This window comes from Sus scrofa, chromosome 13 (genome assembly GCF_054392235.1).
Source record: "Sus scrofa isolate SSC_HxYL_T2T_F1_AM1 chromosome 13, Sscrofa_HxYL_maternal_Yorkshire_Landrace_v2.0, whole genome shotgun sequence".
In the NCBI taxonomy this organism is placed as follows: Eukaryota; Metazoa; Chordata; class Mammalia; order Artiodactyla; family Suidae; genus Sus; species Sus scrofa.
The window spans coordinates 212,664,387-212,690,000 of record NC_139395.1 but is presented as its reverse complement, the minus strand read 5'-3'; the positions used below and the strand labels follow the sequence as shown (position 1 = coordinate 212,690,000).

Below are 25,614 nucleotides of genomic sequence, written 5' to 3'. Positions count from 1 at the left end.
CTCCATATGCCATGAGAGCGGCCCAAGAAATGGCAAAAAGACAAAAAACAAAAAAAAAATTTTTTTTTAAATAAAATTTTTTGAAAAATTTTAAGTGTTTTGTGTATCAGTGCTTTTCTACCCAGAAAAATTAACTCATTCTCCTCTTCTTTCATTTTTATTAAAGAAAAGCAACATTTTTTCTTTCATGTATCACAAGTCTTTCTTCAAATTATGCATTTCTTTATAACTCTCTAACCAATTTTATTATTTATTTACTTATTATTATTATTATTATTTAATTTTCCTGTGGCATATTCCCAGGCCAGGGGTCCCATTGGAGCTGTAGCTGCCGGCCTACACCAGAGCTACAGCCACAGCAACTCAGAATCCGAGCTGCACCTATGACCTACACCACAGCTCATGGCAATGCCGGATCCTGGACCCACTCAGTGAGGCCAGGGATTGAACCTGAGTCCTCACGAATACTAGTCGTATTCGTTACCGCTGAGCCACACCAGAACTCCTAATCAATTTTAAATGGATATGGACAGTATCATAAAATCTGTTTCACCCTTCTCATGTAGACAACGCAATCTTTTTTTAAAATCATAGAGACCAAATAACTTAATTCTAGTCATTTATACATGAAGAAATAAGATCCAAACAGGCAAAGTGACCTCCAGGTAGTGGCGAGGCCAGGCTGCAAACTCCCCAGCCATTTACCTTTCACCCTATGCACTACCACAAACACTGACTGAGTGAGCAGTTTCAGGTTCATCTACGAAACTGGACTTAAGGACATGAACCAATTTTTGTTCATAGCAGGCGTTTCTTTGCTGGTGCTTTAATTCGCACACTTGTGGCATTTGGTGTGCTGGGGGATCCTTGGTCTGGGTTCCAATTACCAAGATGCAGTGGGGCAAAAGCCTGAGGTACTGGAAAAAAAGGTTAACTATGGCATTATTAACAGATGAGAACATTGTTTAGAAAAAAAAGTTAACAGAGAAAGACACTGGGAACATCTTTGGCCCAACACCTGGAAATAATGTGCATTTAGAGCAAAGGGCATATTTCATTGAATTAATTCTTATTTGTCAGTACCTGTTAAGTGTCCACTCATGGTTTTGTCATGACTATTGAATAACTGTCTGTATTTCAGTCTGGATGACTGAGGAACCGCCCATTCTGCTGCGGAAGGGACACTGGTGAAAAGAGAGGAAAAATAGGTTAACGATAAGGAATAGCCCATTTGGTTCTTTAAAAACAGTAAGCCAAGAACTTCTCTAGAAAACTAGCTTTCATATTTTATTCACTTTCTAATCACTATTTCTCAACTTTCTGTAATGACTATTTTCCATTGTTTAAGGTTATGTGAAGCTTTCTCTTAAAACAGCTAAACTCATTGTTTTTTCAGAATCAAGGGTAAACACAACAGACCAAGTAACTATGTCAAGTTTATATGGAATTTAATCACCTCAGGTTCTACAAAAGAATGGAAAGTCTCCTTGGAACTGAGGTGATACAATTATGTCCAGGCTTTTCCAAACTTCTAGAACAGCCCTCCTGTGGTTTAAAAAGAAGTGCTAAAAATAAAAAATAGAAGTTCCCGTTGTGGCTCAGTGGGTTAAGAACCCAACTAGCATCCATGAGGATGCAGGTTTGATTCCTGGCCTTGCTTAGTAGGTTAAAGATTCAGTGTTGCTGCAATCTGCAGTGTAGGTCACAGATTCGGCTCAGATTCAATGTTACTTGGCTGCAGTGTAGGCTGGCAACTGCAGCTCCAATTCAACCCCTAGCCCAGGACCTTCCTTTGCAGCGGGTGTGGCCCTAAAAAGAATGAAATGAAATAAAATAAAACAGCAGTGCTGGTGGCAAACAAATAATTGCCTTTAAATGTATTAATTCCTTAAAATGTTTAACTTTCTATACACCAAAATACAGGATATATTTCTTTGTTTTGTTTTGTTTTTCAGGGCCATACCTGCAGCACATGGACGTTAGGAGGCTAGGGATGGAATCGGACCTACAGCTGCCAGCCTATGACACAGCCACAGTAATGCAGGATCCGAGCTGCATCTGCGACCTACACCACAACTCAGGGCAATGCCGGATCCTTAACCCACTGAGCAAGGCCAGGGATCGAACCCAAAACCTCATGGTTCCTAGTCGGATTCGTTTCCTCTGTGCCACGAAAGGAACTCCAGGATGTATTTCTTTCTTTTTCTTTCTTTTTTTTTTTTTTTTTTTTTTTTGTCTTTTTGCCATTTCTTGGGCTGCTCCCTCGGCATATCAAGGTTCCCAGGCTAGGGGTTGAATCGGAGCTGTAGCTGCTGGCCTACACCAGAGCCACAGCAACGCAGGATCCGAGCCGCATCTGCAACCTACACGACAGCTCAGGGCAACGCCAGATCCTTAACCCACTGAGCAAGGCCAGGGCCCAAACCCGCAACCTCATGGTTCCTAGTCAGTTTCGTTAACCACTGCGCCACAACGGGAACTCCAGGATATATTTCTTAATGAAGTGAAATTCTTTCCTTCTGGAAGTTAAAATTCCCATCAATGGAACCTCCCAGAAGAAAAGAAAAGAACATTCCCAGGATGGTGATCAGTCGGCGGTGCCGAGAGGAAGGGGGTTCTGCTTCTGCCTCCGATCCAGTGCTGACTGTCCTTTGCCCTGACCTGAGGAAACCCCTGCCAGCAGCCTGTTTGGGTAAAGACCTCCTCAGTGACTAGTCCCTCCCATCAGTTCCCCTGCAGGGCCACACTGGTTGGTGTGACACTTAGTAAGAGCCGGATGGTCGATGTAAAGGTGATGGCAGAGCTGACAGTAAACGTGGTGCCCCACTTCCGGGACAGGGTACAACTAACGCCCTGTTGGCAGTTTCCGTTCACTTCAGCAAAAATATCCACTTCTCACGTTACAGTGAAATTTTAATCACAAGCCACCTCTTAGTCATCACTTATGTGTGTTATCTATGCACTTTTCTGCCAATGTCCTATACAAACGTAAAGCACAGAAACAGCTCCCAAGCACTTCAAAGATACTATACAAAGTTACCTTTTCGATGTTTATAAATTTCTCCATAAAACACTTACCGAGGTCTACTCCGCTGAGCATACGTCTGCAACAACTCTGTCATTTTGAACTAATATTTTGCTGACTCCAACTCTTGCCTATTTGCCAAGAAGCTAATTATCTGTCTCCTGCACCTGAGGCGTGCAGGCTCTTACACAGAAGGTGTCCGAGATTACACTTATCAACTCAGAGTTTTCTGCCAAATTCTTGAGGCTTTAAAGGGACGTAAAAACTCCTTCAGCAAGAAGTTAGATGCCACGTTACAAAAAGCTGCTAGAATTTATATTTTTTAAAAGATAGCTACCAAAGGCGTTCCCGTTGTGGCTCAGTTGAAACAAATGAGACTAGCATCTATGAGGACACATGTTTGATCCCTGGCCTTGCTCAGTGGGTTAAGGATCCAGCGTTGCTGTGAGCTATGATGTAGGTCACAGACGCGGCTTGGATCTTGCATTGCTGTGGCTGTGGTGTAGGTTGCCAGGTGTAGGTCCAATTTGACCCCTAGCCTGGGAACCTCCATGTGCCCTGGATGTGGCCCTTAAAGCAAAAAAAGCAAAAAAAAAAAAAAAAAAAAGATAGTACGAACCAAGATTGGCCAAAATACAGGCAAACAGGTCATGTGAGCTTTACCAAAATTGCGTCACCTGTTTGATTAATAACAACTGTCCACTAATCAGAATAACTCATTTGATAAATCCTGATCTCCAGTTTTATTAATAAGCCACACAAACTCCGTAAGATTATCTGAGATAAAATTTAAATAAGGACAGTTTGGGCTCTAATCTTCATATAAAATTTTTTACACATGAACTTGTAGATGACTGACACCAAATAGTTCATTTTTTTTTCCTCTCATACCCTAAAGTTCTATTTTTAAAATTTTAAACATTTGCTACTCCCTATTTATCATCCTCTTAAAAGAAAAAGCAAAGCTTTTAAAGGAAAAGTAGAGTCCCTGATTCTGTCACCTGTACAATAAATTAAAAAAACCTAGTAACATTATCCAGAATTAATAAAATTATGAGCATTCTATGAAATAAAAAAAGATAAGGAATACATAGCTAATTCATGTCAAATTCATGAGTTAATCGGATAATGGCTTTAACCAAACCGCCCATTTGAAAACAAGCAAACTTACCTAGCCACGTCAAATGATTGTGCCTTCTGTAATTTAGTGTTTAACTGGGACCCTGGACCAGATCTACTAAAGGAAGAACTCTTTGGCAATGTGGCTGCTGTAAAGATAAACAAATGTTGAATAATTTTCCTTCTCCAAAAATTAGAAACGTTTCCCTTATAAAAATTAAAATGCAGTCATCAAATCTGAGGCAGAAATTATCCTCCCTTCCCACCATTCTGTACTCAAAAAGAGTTACTCCCTCCTTGCTTCCTGCCCTCTAGCCAAAAACGTTTTACTTGTTTCTTCAGAAAATCATCTTACTAAGTAGTAATGTTTATATCCATAAAGTCTGACTCTCCATTAAACATTTAGTATCACGTTTTATACGATGTATTCCAACAGTTACAGAAGGAACAGCTTAAATAGATGGCATACTCTGGACGGCACTGAAGGAGCTGAAGTATTAGTTCCAGATGTAATAGCCAAAAAGTCACAGACGTCATCTCGGCCAGATAGCATGTGATGCTAGGCAGAGCCAGCTTCTGTGTCTGAGTCTCATTCAGGCTGGTTAGCTGTGTGTCAGGAAGAAAACGCTGAGCCTCAGCCACAGTCCCCTCACTCCTGCCTGCTGTCTCAACATTCACCATTAGCCATAAAAGAAAAGAGGACACATTACGTGGATTCACTGATACTATTGGTAAAATAATCGCAAACGCTTTGTCAGCTGCCATCACACCTGCAGCCACGGCCACCAATGAAAAATGAACTACACGTGACTAGACCATCTTAAAAGCAAGAGGTCCACACTTTGATGGGAGTTCCCGTCAGGGCTCAGAAGTTATCGAACCCAGCTAGTATCCACAAAGATGCAGGTTCAATCCTTGGTCTCACTCAGTGGGTTAAGGATCCGGCGTTGCTGTGAGCTGTGGGGTAGGTTGCAGCCTCGGCTCGGATTCTGCGTTGTTGTGGCTGTGGCGTAGGCCAACAGCAACAGCTCTGAGTTAGACCCCCTAGCTTGGGAACCTCCATATGCTACAGGTGCAGTCCTAAAAAGACAAGAGACCCCCCCCCCCCAAAAAAAAACACCCAAAAAACAGAGGTCCACTTAGATGCTGTAACTCAGAGACACATCCTGACAGATGTAATAACTCCAGGGGCATAGGCAGATTCACACATAAGGCTCCAACTATACTGTTAATCCCTACTAAACTTACTCAGACACATCTAAAGGACTTAAAAACAACACCACCTTTCCACATTGATATGAATCTGTTCAGATTTGTTAGACTAAGCCTATCTATGTCTGAAGTTTATGCTTTCCTTTAACTAAAGGGAAAAAGACTTTGAATAAAGTCTCAAAATGAAATTAACTAAACCAGGTACTTTTTAATCCTTTGTTCAATTAAGCAAGCATGTAATACTATAACCTCAATATATTTAGTCATTCAATAGACTTCCTTCTCCCTCTGGGCCAGATTCACTCCACCTCCTCAACGGAAAAAAAAAAAAAAAAAAAAAAAGGCAATGTTCTTTTTTTTTTTTTTTTTTTTTTTGTCTCCCACATAATTCTCCTCCTAAGGGACTGGCTTGTTTATCAGCAATTCACGGCAGCTGAAAAAAAGTAGTAAGTGATACATGGCCATAAAAAGTGTTCAAATACTGTTCACACTTGAACTGCTCTCATCAAGCTCCAAAATGGAAAGTGTGCTCTTGGTTTTAACTCTTGCCTTCATCTCTGTGCACAGGGGCACCCAGAGGCTTCTGCACTTCATTCTCCTTTTCTTTTCTCTAGCCTATCACATACCCCAAATGAGACATCAGATGGAAAAAAAAAAAAAAAAAAAAAGGTAATTTAAATTTCTTCTGAAATAAAATACCATTTAAGTACAATGAGAAAGTGAGAACAGGAGACCTGATAAGAACGAAGAGCAACACACATGTAAAAGTTCAGCCTGTGGTCTCAGCGGGTCACCTACCAGGATGAGCGAACGCAGGCAGAGGCTGGATGACAGGGGGTGCCCCATTGGCCAAGGGAGGCACTCCTGCTGCAGGAACAGAAGACACAAGGGGGGGCGACCTTCCCACAACTGGAATGGAACCCATTGGCACGGGAGCAACAGCGGTCAGTGGCGGCATGCTGGCGATGCCTCCAATACCTAGGAATGGAAAAATCCCAACAAAATTCACACGGAACCACATTTCAGCATGCAGTGATAATGAATCCAGGGTTGCAGGAAGAAGAAAATCCCTTTGCAGCTGTAAGGGAGTCCCATTTAAAATGTGAATTCATGGAGTTCCTGTCATGGCGCAGCAGAAACAATCCGACTAGGAACCATGAGGTTGCAGGTTTGATCCCTGGCCTCGCTCAGTGGCTAAGGATCTGGCGTTGCGGTGAGCTGTGGTGTAGGTTATAGATGCAGCTCGGATCTGGTGTTGCTGTGGCTCTGGCGTAGGCCGGCAGCAATAGCTCTGATTAGACCCCTAGCCTGGGAACCTCCATATGCTACGAGTGCGGCCATAAAAGGACAAAAGACAAAAAAAATAAAATAAAATGTGAATTCAGATTAATCATTGTGAAGAGTACTAAAAATTGTCAAGGGCTGTCTCAAAAGTGCTGAAGACTCAACTTAGAGAGGGATCTACTGGCCAAAGCTGAGGGTCAGTAAGAATAATAACTGCCATGGATGGAAAGCTGCCAAAGAGAATTCAATTAATAAATAAACAATGATATTTTTAAAAAACTAATTGGTCATCACAGGAAATCAATTTATTTTGAAAGCTAGTTGATAAAGGCAGAAAATAAATCAAACATTTTATCTTGTCTTTGCTTTATATACTGAACCTCAGATAACCAAACATTTGATGAGAAAGTTTCTCTTTATAGAAATACTCTAATCAAAAAATGAAGAAATGATAGGACTAAAATATGTGGGGTTTTGGGGGAGGTTATGCTTTTTTCCTTTTAGAGCCACATCTGCGGCATATGTAAGTTCCTAGACTAGGAGTTGAATCGGAGCTGCAGCTGCAACCTATGCCACAACCATGGCAATGCCAGATCCGAGCTGCATCTGCAACCTATGTTGCAGTTCGTGTCAACGCCAACTCCTTAGCCCACTGAGCTGTGAGCTGTGGTGTAGGTTACAGATGCAGCTCGGATCTGGTGTTGCTGTGGCTCTGGCAAACCGAATCCTCATGGGCACTATGTCAGCTTCTTAACTCCCTGAGCCACACTGGAACTTCAGGACTAAAATAACATGTTTCTTTTTAATTTCTCTATCTCAAGGAGTGATATTGTGATATAATATATATATATATATGTATATATATGTGTGTGTGTGTGTGTATACCTCCATATACCAGATATATATATATCTGGTCTTTGTGTCCAGGTCCTGGTTCCTGGCAGAGCTTCTAAACCCTTTTAATTAACCTGTCTTTTCTCAAAATACTTGATCCTGGTCCCTGGTTCCAGACACAAGAGTTCCAAAGATCCCTGGACTCTCTGCAGTGGTAAGAAAGTCTTCTGTGTTTGAATATGGTGACTGGGGACCCCTAAGTAGCTGTGGGGATGGGGGCTGGTCAGGGGAAGGACCACAGCATTAGACATCTCACTCCATACTCAGCCACACAGAGACCTCAGGGGAGGGCAGAGGGGCTGGAGAGGAAGCTAACCAAAAGGTTGTTGATTCAATCAGTTGTGTCCACTTACTTCATGAAGCCTCCAGAAAAGTCCTGCTCAACAAGATTTGGAGAGCTGCCAGCTGGGGAACATATCTCTGTGCTGGGAGGGTGGTGCAGCCCCAACTCCACGGGGACAGAAGCTCCTGCACTCAGGACCCTTCTGGACCTCGCCTTATGCATCTCTCCATTTGCCTGTTCATCTGTATCCTTCATCCTATCTCTTATAACACAGCAGCAACTGTAACTGTGTCCCTAAGTTTTGTGAGCCCTTCCAGCAAACTACAGAAAGGAACAAAGGGTTTGTGGGAGCCTCTGACTCTGTAGGCAGGTCAGACAAAAGCATGGGTGGGTACCCAGGGACCCATGACTTGTGACTCATGTCTCAAGTGAGGTCGGTCTTGTGGGTCTGAGCCCTTGAACCTGTGGAATCCAATGCTAACTGCCAGAGTTAGCATCAGAATTGAATTTAATTATAAGATACTAAGTGAGTGCCCCGAGACGTGGAAAATTGGTCGGTGTGGTTTTTCTGGACACAGAATTCTTGGGTGATTCTTTCCTTGAGAATCCTAAATATGTCAACCCATTTCCTTCTGGCATAAATGCTGCCGGAAAAAAAAAAAAGCCTGAAGAGGTATTCTACTTTTCTTTCTCTCAGAGCCCGTGCTTTCTTTCTCTTTGTGCCCAAATCATTTTTGGGGTTACTAGAAAGCATCTTAGTGTTGATTGAATCTCTGATTCAATCTTTGAGGGCATAGGCTGTATTTTTTTTCAAATTTAGTTTCGATCGTTTATCTCAACAAAGCTGTCTTGAACTAGTTTTGCTCATTCACTCAACTCCCTGGCTTTTGCTTTCTTCTTCGGGGACCCCAACCAACCATCTATTCACTTCCCTGTGCCTTTAATGTTTGCCACTTTTTCTTAAATTCTTTTTATCTTTTTTCATTTCCTTGTGGGGTTGACATCTTCCTCTTTGTATCTATTTCTCTTCAGTCTTCTCTTGTGTTGCTTCTGGTTCAGTCTTCATTCTGCAATGACTTTTATTTCTCATTCTTTCCTGAGCGCCCACCTGATTTCTAAGGTTTTAAAATCCTGATTTATGGCAGTCTTTCACGACTTGCATCATTTTCTTAGTATCCTTCGGCTTGTTGTGAAAGGGCAGATTACGGTGTCCTGTCATTGTCCAAAGGGGTGTTACTCCGCTCTTCATTCTTTTTTCTAATCATAACTTTGTGTGGGATGTGACCTGGCCTGATACTGCCTGATGCTCCTTTTGGTGTGAGCCCTGCATCCTGGATTTCCGGGATCTGTTCTCATCCTCCCCTTTGGTCTGGACCTTCTCCTGACTTTGTGCCATGGCCCTGTTTAATCTTTATTCCACTCACAGTCATACCTGCTCAGCATGGGATCTTATTCCAAAAGGGGCCTTGTAGGATCAGTGTGGAGGGTTCAGAGGGACCAGATCGCTCCCGATCGCTCAGGTCTTCTATCCCAAGCACAATCATTGTCATTCTTTTCTTTTCTTCTTTTTTTTTTTTTCTGTCTTTTTGCCATTTCTTGGGCCGCTCCCACGGCATATAGAGGTTCCCAGGCTAGAGGTCTAAAAGGAGCTCTAGCCGTCGGCCTACGCCAGAGCCACAGCAACACGGGATCCGAGCCACATCTACGACCTACACCACAGCTCACCGCAACGCCAGATCCTTAGCCACTGAGCGAGGCCAGGGATTGAACCTGCAACCTCATGGTTCCTAATCAGATTTGTTAACCACTGAGCCACAATGGGAACTCCTGAATATTTCTAAATAAACACATCTACCAGAGGCTGTGTCTTAGATGACATTCCTCTCTCATATCTTGAAATCTTCCCCTCTCTCCTCAACCACTGAGTTTTTCCTCTTTACTCTAAAAATATGGGTGCGTGTCCCACCCTACATACACCACCTTTCAGCTGACATGCTCCTTCAGCTTCTCCCCTTGCCCCCCAAACAGTTAACCTCTCCTCCCTACTCAGCCTCCTGCGGGCTTTCATCTACCCACTCCAGTGAGACTGCTTGTCAGGGTCAGGCCCAAACTCACTCTTCCATCCGATTTTTACTCCACCCCTCAGAAGCAACTCAAAAACAATGAAGCCCTCACTCCTTAAAACATGTTTTCTTGGAGTTCCCGTTGTGGCCCAGGGGAAATGAATCAGACTAGGAACCATGAGGTTTCGGGGTCAATCCCTGGCCTCACTCAGTGGGTTGGGGATCTGGGGTTGCGGTGAGCTGTGGTGCAGGTCACAGATGGGGCTCAGATCCTGTATTGCTGTGGCTGTGACATAGGCTGGCAGCTGCAGCTCCGATTCGACCCCTAGCCTGGGAACCTCCATAGGCTGTGGGCGCAGCCCTAAAAAGCAAAAATAAATAAATAAAAAAAACCCAAACACGTTTTCTTGGCTACTAGGACACCAACCCCCTCCCACTTCACTCTTTCTGGCTTCTTCCATTACTAGATCTTCCAATGTCACAGACTGTCGAGGCTTGGTCCTAGGTTTTCCGCCTAGTCTAGCTAAACTACATATACTTGGTCAACTTAAACAAGAGGAAAACTGAGGCAAGATTCAATGACCAGAAACTGAGTTTATGCAGGAAGAGCAGAAGAACTGCAATTTAGGACACCCCCCCCCCCTTGTAGCAAGCTCCAGGTGAGTCCTTTGAGGCTTTGAGGTGGGCTGGACGGAGGGGACAGGATCTCAAAGACGAGGGAATTCAGTTAGAGTCCAGGCAGCAAGGTTGCTGGCCTGAGGAACGGTAGAGACTCGTGGTGGATGTTCACTGGTCGAGAGGTCAGTTTCAGTTTTCCCTAAACGCCCGAGCAGTCCCTCAGTCCTTAAGTTTCATTTCCCTGAGGACCCACGCATGAGATGCTCCTTTTATATCCTCTGGTTCCTTTTAAGATTGAAACCCTCAAAACGTTCACCCTTTATGTTCCTTATCCCGTCCCAGGGCTTTCGATGCCATCCACGCTCAGCTCTCCCAGAGCTGACAGGTCCCTCCGGAGTTACAGACACAAAGGTTCTCCTGCCTCCTCAACCTCCCAACTTGGAAATGATCTAGGTCCCAAGTTAATATGGTCAAAATTGGATTTACAAAGCTCCCATCATGGCTCAGTGGGGACAAATGTGATTATCATCCATGAGGATGCAGGTTCGATCCCTGCCCTCCTCGCTCAGTGGGTTAAGGACCCGGGGTTGCTGTGAGCTGTGGTGTAGGTTGCAGATGCGGCTTGGATCCCGCATTGCTTTGGTTGTGGTGTAGGTAACCAGCTACAGCTCCGATTGGACCCCTAACCTGGGAACCTCCATATGCTGTGGGTGCGGCCCTAAAAAGACAAAAAAAAAAAAAGTGGGATTTATGTTCCTCCACAAGACAGGATGTCATGAATCTAATTCTATTCTCTGTCCACATTGCTTTTACCACCACCCAGACCTAAATCGCCCTTATCTCTCGCCTAGGGAAAAAGCCTCCTTAGAGATTTCCCTGGTTCTACTCTTGTGCCCCCTGCAATCCAGTCTTCAGCTGACAGATTATTATTTTTTTCTAAGGGTCCATCCACCAAGTCACACTGCTGCTTAAAAGCTTCAATTGCACTTAGAAAAAGAAATCCTAGGAGTTCCCGTCGGGGAGCACTAGAAATGAATCTGACTAGGAACCATGAGGTTGCGGGTTCTATCCCTGGCCTTGCTCAGTGGGTTAAGGATCCAGCGTTGCCGTGAGCTGTGGTGTAGGTTGCAGATGTGGCTTGAATCCCGCATTGCTGTGGCTGTGGTGTAGGCCAATGGCTACAGCTCCGATTTGACCCCTGCCCTGGGAACCTCCATATGCCACAGGTGGGGCCCTGAAAAGACCAAAAAAAAAAAGAAAGCGAGAAAAAGAAATCCTAGAGTCTTTATCAGGCACCAAACCACCTGGCTCCTACCTTAGCTCCTAAGTCCTAAGGACTCTTCATCTGCAAGGCTCTCATCTTTGTTCCCCACACACCACGTTTGGCCTTAGGACCTGCTGCTTTCGCCTGGGGGTTTTCTCCATGCCTGGCTCTCATCCCTAAGTCAGCTCCTCAGAGAATTCTCCCTAACTACCCTGTCCTACCAGTCTGGAACATATTACCCTGTTTCATAGAATTGTCTGTCCCTTTGCTTCCTCCAACTTGCCAACCAGCTCCAGAGCAGCAGGAGCCATGATGGCCTGCTCATCACCATTTTCCCAGCAACCAGGACACACTGTCAGGGCTTTAAAATATTAGTTGGATCCAGTAAAACCATGGACTCTGGCAAAAGAACTGAAAACAAAAAACAAAACAAAACAAAACAAAAAAACAATCTCCCCTTGAAACATCTGAGTCCAGACTAAAAGAAGCAGCATGCTGTGTACAAATGCACTGAGGGAAGAAGGTACCAGGCATACTCACAGAATGTCCTGGAATACAGCCGGGTTCCCTCAGGCAGATCATGACATCACTGCACCCCATTTTCCTCTTCTTACCCAAATGACTGCTGGACCCCTAGCCAGCCTTCACTCCACAGGGCGCTAACACCTGCCTTAACCTTGGGAGGGTGCCAAGGCTCCATGTCACGCAGATGACTTGGTGATAATGAGAGAGCGAGGGTAACAAGGAAGCCAAGAGCCCTGAGGAAAACTGGGAGTTTGGATGGGCTCTTACCTCCCTTTCAGAGACATGGTCTCAAGCAAACTGTTCAAACTTCTTGGAATCTCAGTTCTCTTATTTATATAACAGGGCCAATAATTTCCCCTCACTTCTAGGGTTACTGCTGTGACCAAATAAAAGACTGTATGAGAAGGCGCAGGGCTAGGAAATCCATGGTCAGATGACGTCTGATATTAATTAGGAGTTCCCACTGTGACAACAGGATTGGCGGCGACTTGGGAGTGCCGGGACGCAGGTTCGATCCCTGGCCCAGCACAGTGGGTTAATGATCCAGTGTTGCCACAGCTGCAGCTTAGGTCACAACTACAGCTCGGGTCTGATCTCTGGCCCGGGAACTCCACATGCTGCAGGGCAGCCAAAAAAAGGGGGAAGAAATGTCTAATGTTAATTAGAAAATAATGATAACGGTAATAAATTCTATTTTTAAGTGGCCAGAAGGATGAGGAAAAAAGTTACCTTGGGCTGAGCTGAGAGGTAGAACTAGATTTAGTGGCAAAGGCTAAATCTGTGAGTCAACTTGGGCAAAGAGGATTAGGACCGCATACTTTGTTTTTATTTTTATTTTTTTTAAGTATCCATATTTTATTTATTTTATTTTATATTTTTGGCCATGCCGACAGCATGTGAAAGTTCCCAGGCCAGGGATCGAACCCGAGCCATAGTGGTGATAACATGGCATCCTTAACCTGCTGAGCCACCAGGGAAGTCCAGGACCATGTACTTTTAACCTCTTATTTTCTGTTATTCCCTTCTAATAAACAGTATACTGAGAAGGCTGATGGGATGAGAATGATGGGAGGAAAGGCAGTGGAAAAGCCAAGACCAAGAGTTCCCGCTGTGGCTCAGCGATTAAGGAACCCAACTAGTATCCATGAGGACACAGGTTCCATCCCTGGCCTCGATCAGTGGGCTAAGGATCCAGTGTTGCTGTGAGCTATGGTGTAGGTCGCAGACATGGTTCAGATCCTGAGTTGCTGTGGCTGTGGTGTAGGCCGGCCGCTGCAGCTCCAATTCGACCCATAGCCTGGGAACCTCCATATGCCGCAGGCGTGGCCCTAAAAAGACAAAAAATACAAAAGAAAAAAGAAAAAAAAAGAAAAGCCAAGACCAAGAGTTGAGTTCTGATGGGCAGGGCAGTTTAGAAGTCCTGGCTTCCCTTAGAAGCTGGGGCGGGTGACTCAAGTGCCAGTAAAACTCTCTGGGCAGCGAGGCCACACCTCCTGAAAATATATCAGCAGTATCCCTAGAGGTGAAATTCCTACAGCAGAATGGAATAAGAGAAGACGTATTAAATGTCAGAGCAAGAATTACTGACCCCTGGGTTTGAGAGAAAAAGAGGAAATGGGATGCCTGTGGTTACCTGACCCTTTCTCCAGGGTCAAGGTTTCTTCTTGCAGCCTTGGAAGAGAGGCCAAAAGCAAACCAAACACCCTCTAGCTGCTTTGGGTCCTGACCAAATGTTGGCTACGAGCCCCTTCGGGCTTGTAGATTCAGAGCAACTTCCACTTTTAAATAAGCTCCTTCATGGAGGGCTAGGTGCTGTGAACACACCATGGGCAGGGTGAGTCCCGCGGAGACTCCAGCACTGCCCACTTCCACTCTTCCTAGCCCTGCAATCACATGACTTTTTGAGTTTTTCCTTCTTCTCCTGGATCACTATCCTACCTGCCTAACCCCCAACCTGTTAATCTCTCCCTTGAAAAGATCCAGACTTGGAGTTCCTGTTGTGGCTCAGCAGAGTAAGAACCCGATGAGTATCCATGAGGATGCAGGTTCGATCCCTGGCGCTGGTCAATGGGTTAAGGATCCAGCATTGCTGCAAGCTGCAGTGTAGGCTGCACATGCAGTTTGGAGCTGGCACTGCTGTGGCTGTGGTGTAGGCTGGCAGCTGCAGTTCCGATTCAGCCCCTAGCCGGGGAACTTCCATATGCCACGGGTGCGGCCCTAAAAAGACAAAAAGAAAAAAAAAAATCCAGATGGGTGGCTCAACGTCATCCATAGAAGGGCAATGCAGAGTTTGTTTTTAATAGTGAATCTATTATGTAAAAGCACAGCATTTATGTACCTCGGTTTATCATCAGTGGTATCAGTGCCAACCTGAATGACTGATTGGCTCCTCCCAAAATGTCCAGTTTCTCACAAGTCATCAGATACAGCAGGATGGAGAGAGGGAAAGAAACTCTTCTCTGCAACTTTCGTAGTTTGTTTAAACTGTCTAAGGACTTTCCCATGAATGAGATGTTAGCTCGGATTACTGCAATCTTTCAACCAACCTAAATAATTAAAGTCTAGGGTGAGAACAGAGAAGAAATCAAAACTGTTGGGAATCGTGGTCAACTCATGACCCTTTAATTTGTAGGAAAAACGTCTGCCGAAAAGACATTTATGGGATGATAGTTTAAATCGAGATAATAGGCCTTTTTTCCCTTGGTGGCATTTTGTTCAAAGAAAGAACGCAACGTGGCCAAGTTGCCTCACTACTGCAAAGAAAATATATATTTCTAGATACCATAAATGAAAGGAAACACACGAGGAAACATAAAGACAGTCTGAAAACAGAAAGCGAAAAGGAAGCATGTAACAACGTGAGGGCCGAGAATCCAGTAAGAGAAAGACAGATGTAGGTGCCAGCCGCACGCTGCAAGCTCGCTCCTTTTCCCCCAGCCATTTGCACCTTGCTTTTCATTTTAATGACTCTCCCCCCAGGGGTAGAAGGTGAACCTTCTTCCCTTCCATCGGTGACTTTCTGTGCAGGGCTGTCATTTTTCAGACAGTATACCTCCTAGAATTTCACAACGCTACAAACTGCAAGGGAGGGATAAAAGGGGAAATGCTTATTTTAAAAACATACAATGAAACATAGGACCTGATGTCTTGTCAGACTCACCGAACGCTGGTGCACTAGAAATAGCAACTGGTTGCTGCTTCATGACAGGGGGAAGTGCGGAGGGGAGCTGATAGCCTTGGAGCTTCAGCTTGATGAGTTTCATGGCTATGGAAAACTCCACTTGATCCATCCTTCCGTCATTATTCATGTCAGCCAGCGCCCTGCGAACCGGCAGCAAAGGCTCAGAATGACTGTGACCTTAAAGGAATCTCTCCCCAACCATTCGCACCCACACAAAAGCTAAAGAATCAGCTCCTGGGAGCCTGGGGAGAACAAAACACACACAGGCGTTCCCATCATGGCTCAGCAGGTAGTGAACCCAGCCAGGATCCAAGAGGACGTGGGTTCGATCCCTGGCTTCACTCAGTGGTTAAGGATCCCGCAGTGGCGTGAGCTGTGGTGTAGGTAGCAGACTGGCTTGGATCCCGAGTTGCTGTGGCGGTGGTGTAGGCCTGTGGCTACAGTTCCAATTCGACCCCAGCCTGGGAACCTCCACATGCAGTGGGTGTGGCCCTAGAAAGACAAAAACAAAAACCCACGAAACTAGTTTACCAAGCTGTAGGGGAAAACTAACAAGATTTTACATAAATATGCAATAGTTGTTACTGTGATACCCTTACGGGATACAAAGGGTAATTTTCAGTCTGAATGTCAGGGTATGTACTATGGACATCAAATACAGTTCCTTCTTGGAATGATGAAAATGGTTTACTAGGAGTTCCCTCTGTGGCACATCAGAATTGGCCATGTCTTGGGAGCACAGGGACACAGGTTCAATCCCCAGCCCTGTACAGTGGGTTGAGAATTCGGCTTTGCTGCAGCTGTGGCTTAGGTTGCAACTACAGCTTGGATTGGATTCCTGGCCCAGGAACTCCATATGCCGTGGGGCAGCCAAAAAAAGGGAAAAAAAAAAAGAAAAGAAAACGATCTAAAAAGCAATCAAGTGATTTCAAAGGCAATCTTATGGTTACCATAGGGGAAACCATAGGGTCATGGGGAGAACTGGGAGAATGGGAATAGCACATACATATTACTGTATAAAATAGATGATTAGCAAGAACCCACTATGTAACTCAGGGAAATCCACTCAATAGTTTATAACATCTATGTGGGAAAATAATCTATTTTATGTAGGGACGCATAACCAATTGGCATGTATAACCAATTCACTTTGCTGAATACCTGAAACGAATGCATTATAAGTCAACTATATTCCAATAAAATAAAAAAAAAAACCCATAGGATTACAAAGAATGTCAATAACACTGAAATACAGTTTTCAAAGCACTACAATAATGTTAATGATAATATATGTACTGCTTTATTAATAAATAATAATGTCTAAAAGAAAAAAGAAGAAAATGATCTAAATTGGACAGTGGCAATGGTTGAAGAAATCTGAACAGACCTAAAAACCAATGAACTGTATACTTTAAAACCATGGATTGTTATGTGAATTATGTGACCCTAGAGCTATGGGGAGGGGGGAAGTATTTAGACACAGAGTTTATTTCTAGATACTTGATTAGATTGCATCACCTCCTCTGTGGGGTTCTATAAACCTCACCATGGGGACTTGACATGCTGTGCTCCACTACGCTACAGCACCTGCATACTTTTCCTTTCTTTTCTTTACTTTTCTCACCACATCTGCGGGCATGCAAAAATTCCCAGGCCAGAGATCAAACCCAGGCCACAGTAGCAACCTAGGCCACAGCAGTGACACCAGATCCTTAACCTGCTGCCCCACAAGGGAACTCTCTATACTGGCAATACTTTTAAAGCTGTGAAAATTAACCAAATGTGCTTACACTTGGGCTTGCTATTTAGAATAATGATCCAGTGCTACTTCCCCTGACCTATCATGTAAAGTATTTCTCTCAAAGAAGCGTAAGCAAAAGGAAGACAAGGGCTGGCACTTGCAACCGGAAACTACATTTTACAAACCCAAACTGTGCACATTCATGATTTCACCTCTTTTGCATGAAAAATGTTCATTTCAATTTCAATTGTTGAAGTCTGGATAATAAAGGCACAAGGATTTATTTTTTTAAACATATTTTCATAAAAGTTTTATTTGAAACTTCCAATGTGAAGACCAGCTATTCTAATTAAAATGCCATCACTTGCTATCTTTTACTTTTTAAGGGACATTTTTTGGGGGGTTTTCTGGTGATGCTCACCAAAGTTCCTAGGCCAGGGATTGAACCCACACCACAAGACTGACCCCAGCTACTGCAGTGACAGTGCCAGATCCTTAACCTGCTGCACCCAAGGAGAATTCCTAGCCATCTTTTATTTATTTATTTATTTTTTATTTTTTTTGCTATTTCTTGGGCCGCTCCTGCGGCATATGGAGGTTCCCAGGCTAGGGGTTGAATCGGAGCTGCAGCCACCGGCCTACACCAGAGCCACAGCAACGCGGGATCGGAGCCGCGTCTGCAACCCACACCACAGCTCACGGCAACGCCAGATCCTCAACCCACTGAGCAAGGGCAGGGACCGAACCCTCAACCTCATGGTTCCCAGTCGGATTCGCCAACCACTGCACCACGACGGGAACTCCCATCTTTTATTTTTTTGTCTTTTTTCCTTTTCTAGGGCCGCACCTGTGGCATATGGAGGTTCTCAGGCTAGGGGTCGAATTGGAGCTGTAGACGCCAGCCTACGCCATAGCCACAGCAACTCGGGATCCAAGCCACATCTGTGACCTACACCACAGCTCAGGGAAATGCTGGATCCTTAACCCACCGAGCAAGGCCAGGGATCGAACCCGCAACCTCATGGTTCCTAGTCAGATTCGTCAACCACTGAGCCACAACGGGAACTCCACCTAGCCATCTTTTAAACGAGCCATATTCAGACAGCATCCACAAAAGAAAATTAAGTAATACAGGAAATAACCCTACACTGCTGAAGTTAACTGAAAGTAAGAAAACATGAGTCACAATAAAAAGTGTGACAAAACAACAAAGTTTCATAACCTTTAATAATGGTAAGAATTGTAAAAGTGCAACACTGCTCTTTAGGAAAATGTTAAAAGGTTGGAAAATTGGAGAAGGAACCTCGTGGTTACAGGAACAGCCCTTCTGCCTCAGAAAGGAGTGCCGGGGCTTCCTGTGGTCAATGAGCCCCCTCAGCAAACCACACCAGCGGAATCTGAATTCCCCTCACTGCTGGTGGGCTTGAGCATTGCTTGCCATGTTTCTGAAGCATTTGGAGTCAAACTTCCATGAACTGCTCATTCACATCCTTTGCCAAGTTTTCTGATGGACTGCATGTCTTTTCCTTGTCTTTTAAAAGAGCTCATTGTATATTACATATCAAATGTTTATCTGTCAGTTGTTGAAAGGCTTTCAAAACTGTGTTCACTTTATATCCTTACCATATAGAAATTCTACATATATATGTGTATATATATATATTTCTTCTATCACATAGATTTCTTCTATCACATAGATTTATTTCTTCTATCACATAGATTTATTTCTTCTATCACATAGATTTATTTTGTAAGATTGTAGTATTTTTATTACATTTCCATCTTTAAACCACCTGTGGGAATTCCCTGGTGGCTCAGTGGGTTAAGGATCTGGCCAAAAATTATAAACAGACCATAACTGCATGTAAGTATATTATACCAGGGTTCAACCAGATTTCCTTCAAATGGTATCTAGCTTTCCCAGCAATATTTATTAACTAATCCATCCTCTTCTCATTGAAGTAAAACATATTTTTGTAGTTTATTAAGTGTTTATATGAAATGAGACCAATTTCGGATTATCTACTCCAGAAACAGAGTGAACAATTTCCAGGTCAATGTGACAATAATCCGATCACACTGCCTCTATGGTATGTTCTGGTATCTAACCCTCAACCCTCATGGTTCCTAGTCGGATTCGTTAACCACTGCGTGACGTAGGGAACTCCGGCTGTTCTCTTTCCATATGAACTTTAAGATAATTTATCTACTCTATAAGCAATTCTATTGAACTCCAAGATGTAACTGCATTAGATACACTAATTTTTAGAGATCTGACAGGTTCCTCATCGTTTGTCCAAAGAAAATCATATGTTTAGTTCTACTAATATTTCCTTTAATGAGATTATATCATTTTCTTCATGGAAGTAATTACTTTTCTTGTTAAATGTATTCTTCGGAATGGTATCATTTCTGTCACTTTTTAAAATAGAACAGGTCCCCCATTTCTATATTTAGGTGTTTATTTCAGGCAGAGAGAAAAGTTTGCTTTTAATAATCATTTCTGCTGGTTATATTGAGCTATCTTACTAAACTTCTGTGACTCTTACACAATCACCTAACTAGCAAAAAGAGTTAACTTTCATTTCCAGTATTTGCACCATTCCTCTTTTTATTGGTCTTACTGCCTCTATGACTTGACTGAATAAGTGAGCACCCCTGCTGCTGAGTTTTGAGTTTAAGTGACATGGCCATAGTGTTCCATTGCTTAGAATAATATTTGGTACTGATTGTTAGAGAGTAATCGGACCGGTTAAAGTGGTTCCTTTTTCTACTTATCAGAAATGGTTATTACATTTTTTATCGCATCAGCACCTGCTGATCTGATCACACATTTTCTTTTTCTGTTTATCTGCTGATACAATAATGTTGAGGAAATGCCTTGATTCTCAACCAATCTTGCACCCCTAGCATAAACCTAAGCTGGTCATAGCCTCCGGACATGGTGGAATTCTACTGGCTAAGACTTTGCTTTGATTTTCTGTGTCTATGATCATAACTGAGACTGAACTCTGGCTGTTCTATTTTTGTACTATCTTTCGGGTTTTACAAAGGAATTCAGATCAAGAAAATGGAATGGTGAGCTTCTTTCATTTACCAAATATTTTTAAAAAGATATTCAGCTATTTCAAATAGTTTTCATGGATAGATATTCCCGACAATCCACATGCATACTCAAAAAGAAAAATCAGGCAGATAGACTCCCATTCCCTATTCTTCACAACACTGCCCCAAAATATGTTTTCTAGACAGAAACAAAAATATCCAGTGTGGGTTAATGAGGGAGCCACGGGAGAAAAGAATTTCTAGTAATAGCTTAATTAGGAGAAGCCTCAATGGGACAAGAGAGGAAACACTTAATGCTTAGGTTCTAGATAGCCACCCAAATCCCACAACTTCTTTTTTGACACTTTTGTGTAATCTTTTTTAAAAAGTTGGAACTGTAGTTCTATTCCTCAAAGCTTCTCTGCAAATAATGATTTCAGCACTGTGATCCATTTCATCTCCTATTCAGTTACCTCTCAGTTTACGAATTTCTAATAGTTGCCCCCCCAAAAGAAAAAGTCTGGGAATTCTGAAATTAAATTCACAAAACTCCCAAAGTTAAAACAAAGTATGGGAGTTCCCAACATGGAGCAGCAGAAAAGAATCTGACTAGGAACCATGAGGTTGTGGGTTCGATCCCTGGCCTTGCTCAGTGGGTTAAGGATCCAGCGTTACTGTGGCTGTGGTGTAGCTCGAAGATGTGGTTCAGATCCCGAGTTGCTGGCAGCTGTAGCTCTGATCAGACCCCTAGCCTGGGAGCCTCCATATGCTGCAGGTACGACCCTAAAAAGCACACGCGCACACAAAAAAGTATGAAACAGAGTTCCATACAGATTAAGGAGCCAGTGTTGTCACTGCAGTGACTCGGGTCAGAGCTGTGGGGTGGGTTTCACCCCTGGTGCCAGAACTTTCCCGGGCCATAGGCTAGGGCCAAAAAAAAAAAAGAAAAAAAAAAAAAAAAGAAAAAAATTTTACTATATAAATAAGTCAAACAGTTGCTATTTATGACTCTTGAAAACAAATTGATCTTTTTACGGGCCATACCCATGGCATATGGAGGCTCCCAGGCTAGGGGTCAAATCAGAGCTACAACTGCTGGCCTACACCACAGCCACAGCAACACCAAATGCGAGCCGTGTCCTCGACCTACACCATGGCTCACCACAACATTGAATCCTTAACCCACTGCATGAGGCCAGGAATCGAACCCACATCCTCGTGGATACCAGTCGGATTTGTTACTGCTGAGCCACAACAGGAACTCCCCAAACTGATCTTCAATGTAATGTTTAGTCTGATATTAAAATCCATAACTAACAATAGGCATGGTTGCGGGAAAAAAAAAAGATCCACAAGTATGCTGAATACTAAGGGTAAGGGTTTTGTTTGATTTGTACAAATAAACCACATATTGCTCTCAGATACTGCTGGTGGGGAAAAATACTTCATTTATATATGCGTTTACTCTTTAACACAGTAACTCAATCCTATGAATTCACCCTGCACAAACACCTGCAACAACACAAAAATACTGACTTAACTCATTCTTGGCTGCCTCATTTGTAATTGCAAAACATTAGAAATAACCCGAACGCAGATAACCCAGGAGATTGGTTGAATAAACTATGGTATATTTTCCACAGTATTATGTAACTATAAAAAGAAAATGAGGAAGATCTCTATGGACTGATATGAGTGATTTCCAGGATATACTGCTAAGTGAGAAAAGCAAAGAACAAAAGAACATTTACAGGAGGTAACTTTCAAAGTAAGAAGGAAGAGAAAAAAAATTTTTTTGTCTTTTTTCGGGCTGCACCTGTGGCATATGCAAGTTCCCAGGGGTCAAATCGGAGCTGCAGCTGCCTGCCTAGGCCACAGCCACAGCAACGTGGGATCCAAGCCACATCTGCAACCTATATCACAGCTCACGGAAACACTGGGTCCTTAACCCACTGAGCAAGGCTGGGGGTGGAACCCAGGTCTTCATGGTTTGTTACTGCTGAGCCACAATTGAGAAAATAATATAAATTCACAGACATAGTATGGCCATACTTTTTTCCCACAAAAATAAACAAAGAAAAGATAAAAAGAAACTAATAAAGTCGTGGGAACAGGAAGAAAGACTAGGAGAGGGGGTGGGACTTCTCTGGGTTCATACTTTTCCATAATTTGGCTTTGGGAACCTTGTTAATATGCAGTGTATTCAAGGAGAAAATTAAGTTCACCAAGATGAGTGTGGCTCCCTAAACTGAATAAAAACAAAAACAAATACACCTAATAGTATTTTAAATAAGTAACATGTCCACATAGGAAGGGAGGGAAGAAAACTAATCCAAGAATTTCTGAATATGATACTTCATGCATCTTTAGTCTATAACCAAAAGACCTGTGAAGTAACCTTGAAAGCCCCTGAAGAGTCTGGGGTTTGTGGCGGATATGAGTGTAGCAATTCTGAAACAATCTTGTCTGTTTCAGAGGATTGGCGGGAAAGACTGGTCTCCTCTCGCTCCGTCTCATTCACTCATGGGAGCTGAAGCTGACAGATTTCCTTCAGGAGCCCACTTATCCACAAAACTCGTCCCAGGCTGCTCACCTCTCACTGTGCGGATTAATCGGGCCCTGTCACTCCTTCATCTGTTGGTTATTCACCCAGCAAATTTTTTTTGAAGGGGGCACACACTAAGGTCTCTATCCAGGAACTGGGCTTATAGCTAAGAAAGACAGGCAAGGTTCCTACCCTCGGAGCTTGTTTCAGGGCAGGCAGGCAGGCAGTCAACAAGAAAATGAGCCAGATTATTCCACATGATGGTAAGTGCTATGAAGAAAAAAAAACCAAAGAGTTCCCGTTGTGGTTCAGCGGTAATGAACCCAACTAGTATCCAGGAGGATGCAGTTCAATCCCTGGCCTGGCTCAGTGAGTGGGTGAAGGATCTGGCGTTGCCAGGAGCGGTGGTGCAGGCCACAGACGCAGCTGGGATCCTGTGTCGCTGTGGCTGTGGTGTAGGTTGACAGCTGAAGCGCCAAGGTGACCCCCAGCGTGGGAACATCCATAAGTGGGTGTGGCCCTAAAAAGACAAGACAAGACAAAAAAGAAAAGAGGAGTTCCCATCGTGGCTCAGTGGTTAACGAATCCGACTAGGAACCATGAGGTTGCGGGTTCGATCCCTGGCCTTGATCAGTGGGTTGAGGATCCGGCATTGCCATGAGCTGTGGTGTAGGTCACAGACATGGCTCAGATCTGGTGTTGCTGTGGCTGTGGCGGAGGCCAGTGGCTACAGCTCCAGTTGGACCCCTAGCCTGGGAACTTCCATATGGCATGTGAGCAACTCTAGAAAAGGCAAAAAGACCAAAAAAAAAAAAAAATCAAGTTGATGGGAAAGAAATGATGCCAGGCAGGAACAGGTGGGAAGAGGGACTGCTTTAGACTAGTGGCCTGGAAACCCGTCTCTGGGGAGATGGCACAGGAACTGAAACCTGCAGGGTAACCAGCCAGATGCTGGGAGGGTCTGGAAGAGCTGACTGTGGAAGAGGAAACACCAAGAGCAAGGACCCTGAGGCGAAAGGGACCCATTTAAAAAACCGAAAGAAGGTCAGTGAAACCAGAGCACAGCAACAGAGGAAGGGGTGGCACAAAACAAGAGAAGAGGGAAAGAGCAAGGGCCAGTACCTACCCAGCCTTGTGGCCTCACTGATGACTTGTTTCTTCTCAATGGAGAGGTTTAAATGGATTTACACTTTTTTTTTTTTTCTTTTTTGAATGCCCCGTGGCACATGGAGTTGCCAAGCCAGGGATCAGATTCAAGCTGCAGTTGTGACCTATGCCGCAGCTGCAGCAACGCTAGATCCTAAAACCCACTGTGCTGGGCCAGAGATTGAACCTCGATCCTGGCACTGCAGAGACGGGCCACACGGGGAACTCCCAAATGGATGTACTTTTTAAAGAGATAGTTTGGGTGCCATTTGGAGAATGGAATCTGAAGAGGCAAGGGTAGGAGTTCCCGTCGTGGCGCAGCAGAAACAAATCTGACCAGGAACCATGAGTTTGTGGGTTCGATCCCTGGCCTCCCTCAATGGGTTAAGGATCTGGCAATGCCATGAATTGTGATGTAGGTCACAAATGTGGCTTGGATCTCGCGTTGCTGTGGCCCTGGCGTAGGCCAACAGCTGCAGCTATGATTAGACCCCTAACCTGGGAACCTCCATATGCCGCGGGTACAGCTCTAAAAAGGGCAAAAGACACACACACACACACACACACACACACAAGAATAGGCAAGCATAAAAGAGCAGCTCCCGGCAGGATGCTCCAGCACTGGGCCCAGCCAAGATGACCAATCAGGCGGGCAGCAAAGGAGACAGAAAGAAATGGTCAGGTTGAGATGGAGTCAAAAGTCATGCTGATGGACTGGGTGGGCAAAGAAAGGCAAAGAGGACTCAGGCCAAAGGTTACCGGCAGCTGGACAGATGCCCAGGGCCGTGAACTGAGACGGTGAAGACACACAAGCGTCCAGGATGACTATTTTTTTTGGCAAATGACTTTGGCAAATTGATCTTGCTGGAGGCTGACAGGCTTCCCGACATACTCAGAAGTAGCCTAAGGTGTCACACAGGTGACACCCCATCCTTGAACCAGATCACCAAGGTGCTCTAATTTTTGCCCTTGAGGCTCTGGCTTCCTCCTCCTCTCGGGGTCTACTTCCAGGCCGTGCTCCCTCCCTCTCCCTCATTTCTCTCCGTCTAATTCCCACTTCTGTGGCCCCTCCTGCCATGGATTTCAAAGCCCTCATTTGACCTCTTTCTTTCCTCTCCCTTCAAGGGTCTTGCCCATTCCTCTCTCTGTGTCTACACCCGGCCAGGGGTGAAATGATGCTAAGTATTTAAGCTGCCAGAAGGATATAGGATATTGGCCAGTTTCCTTCCAGTTGCGCATTAATTAGTAAGATAATTTCTAGGAAGACGTATCATCTTTGGCCACTAGCATAACCTGACATTACACACACTGACGTGACTCCATCCTCTGAGGAAGAATTTAGGTTTCCCTGTACTCTTAATCAGAAATCACATTGGAGGAGTTCCTGCGCTGGCACAGTGGTAACAACCCGACTAGTACCCATGAGGATGCGGGTTTGATCCCTGGCCTTGCTCAGTAGTTTAAGGATCTGGCATTGCCATGAGCTGTGGTGTACGTAGGCTGCAGATGCGGCTCGGATTTGGCATTGCTGTGGCTGTGGTGTAGGTCAGCAGATATAGCTCCAATTAGACCCCTAGCCTGGGAACCTCCACATGCCGCGGGTGTGGCCCTAAAAAGACAAAATTAAAAAAGGAAAAAATAGAATTCAGATTGGAGAGATCGTAGCCCC

General features: G+C 44.1%; 1 protein-coding gene across 26 annotated transcripts in view; it reads right to left on the bottom strand.

Annotated features, from left to right (window-relative positions):
• ITSN1 (intersectin 1) overlaps positions 1-25,614 on the bottom strand; it is a 247,605-nt gene that overhangs the window by 143,170 nt on the left and 78,821 nt on the right. For 22 of the 26 annotated variants that reach the window (XR_014825148.1, XR_014825152.1, XR_014825153.1 and 19 more), the window contains exons 5-8: positions 15,448-15,608; positions 6,155-6,334; positions 4,197-4,293; positions 1,084-1,184 (exon numbers count right to left, since the gene is read on the bottom strand). Coding sequence is in view for 20 of the 26 variants with exons in the window: in XM_084992010.1 (XP_084848136.1) it covers positions 1,084-1,184; positions 4,197-4,293; positions 6,155-6,334; positions 15,448-15,608 (539 nt within the window). In the remaining 6 variants the exon portion in view is untranslated. Of the gene's footprint in view, positions 1-1,083; positions 1,185-3,078; positions 3,134-4,196; positions 4,294-6,154; positions 6,335-15,447; positions 15,629-25,614 lie in introns of those variants that run through there. The other 4 variants (XM_084992029.1, XM_084992028.1, XM_084992030.1 and 1 more) reach the window with 2 other exon arrangements.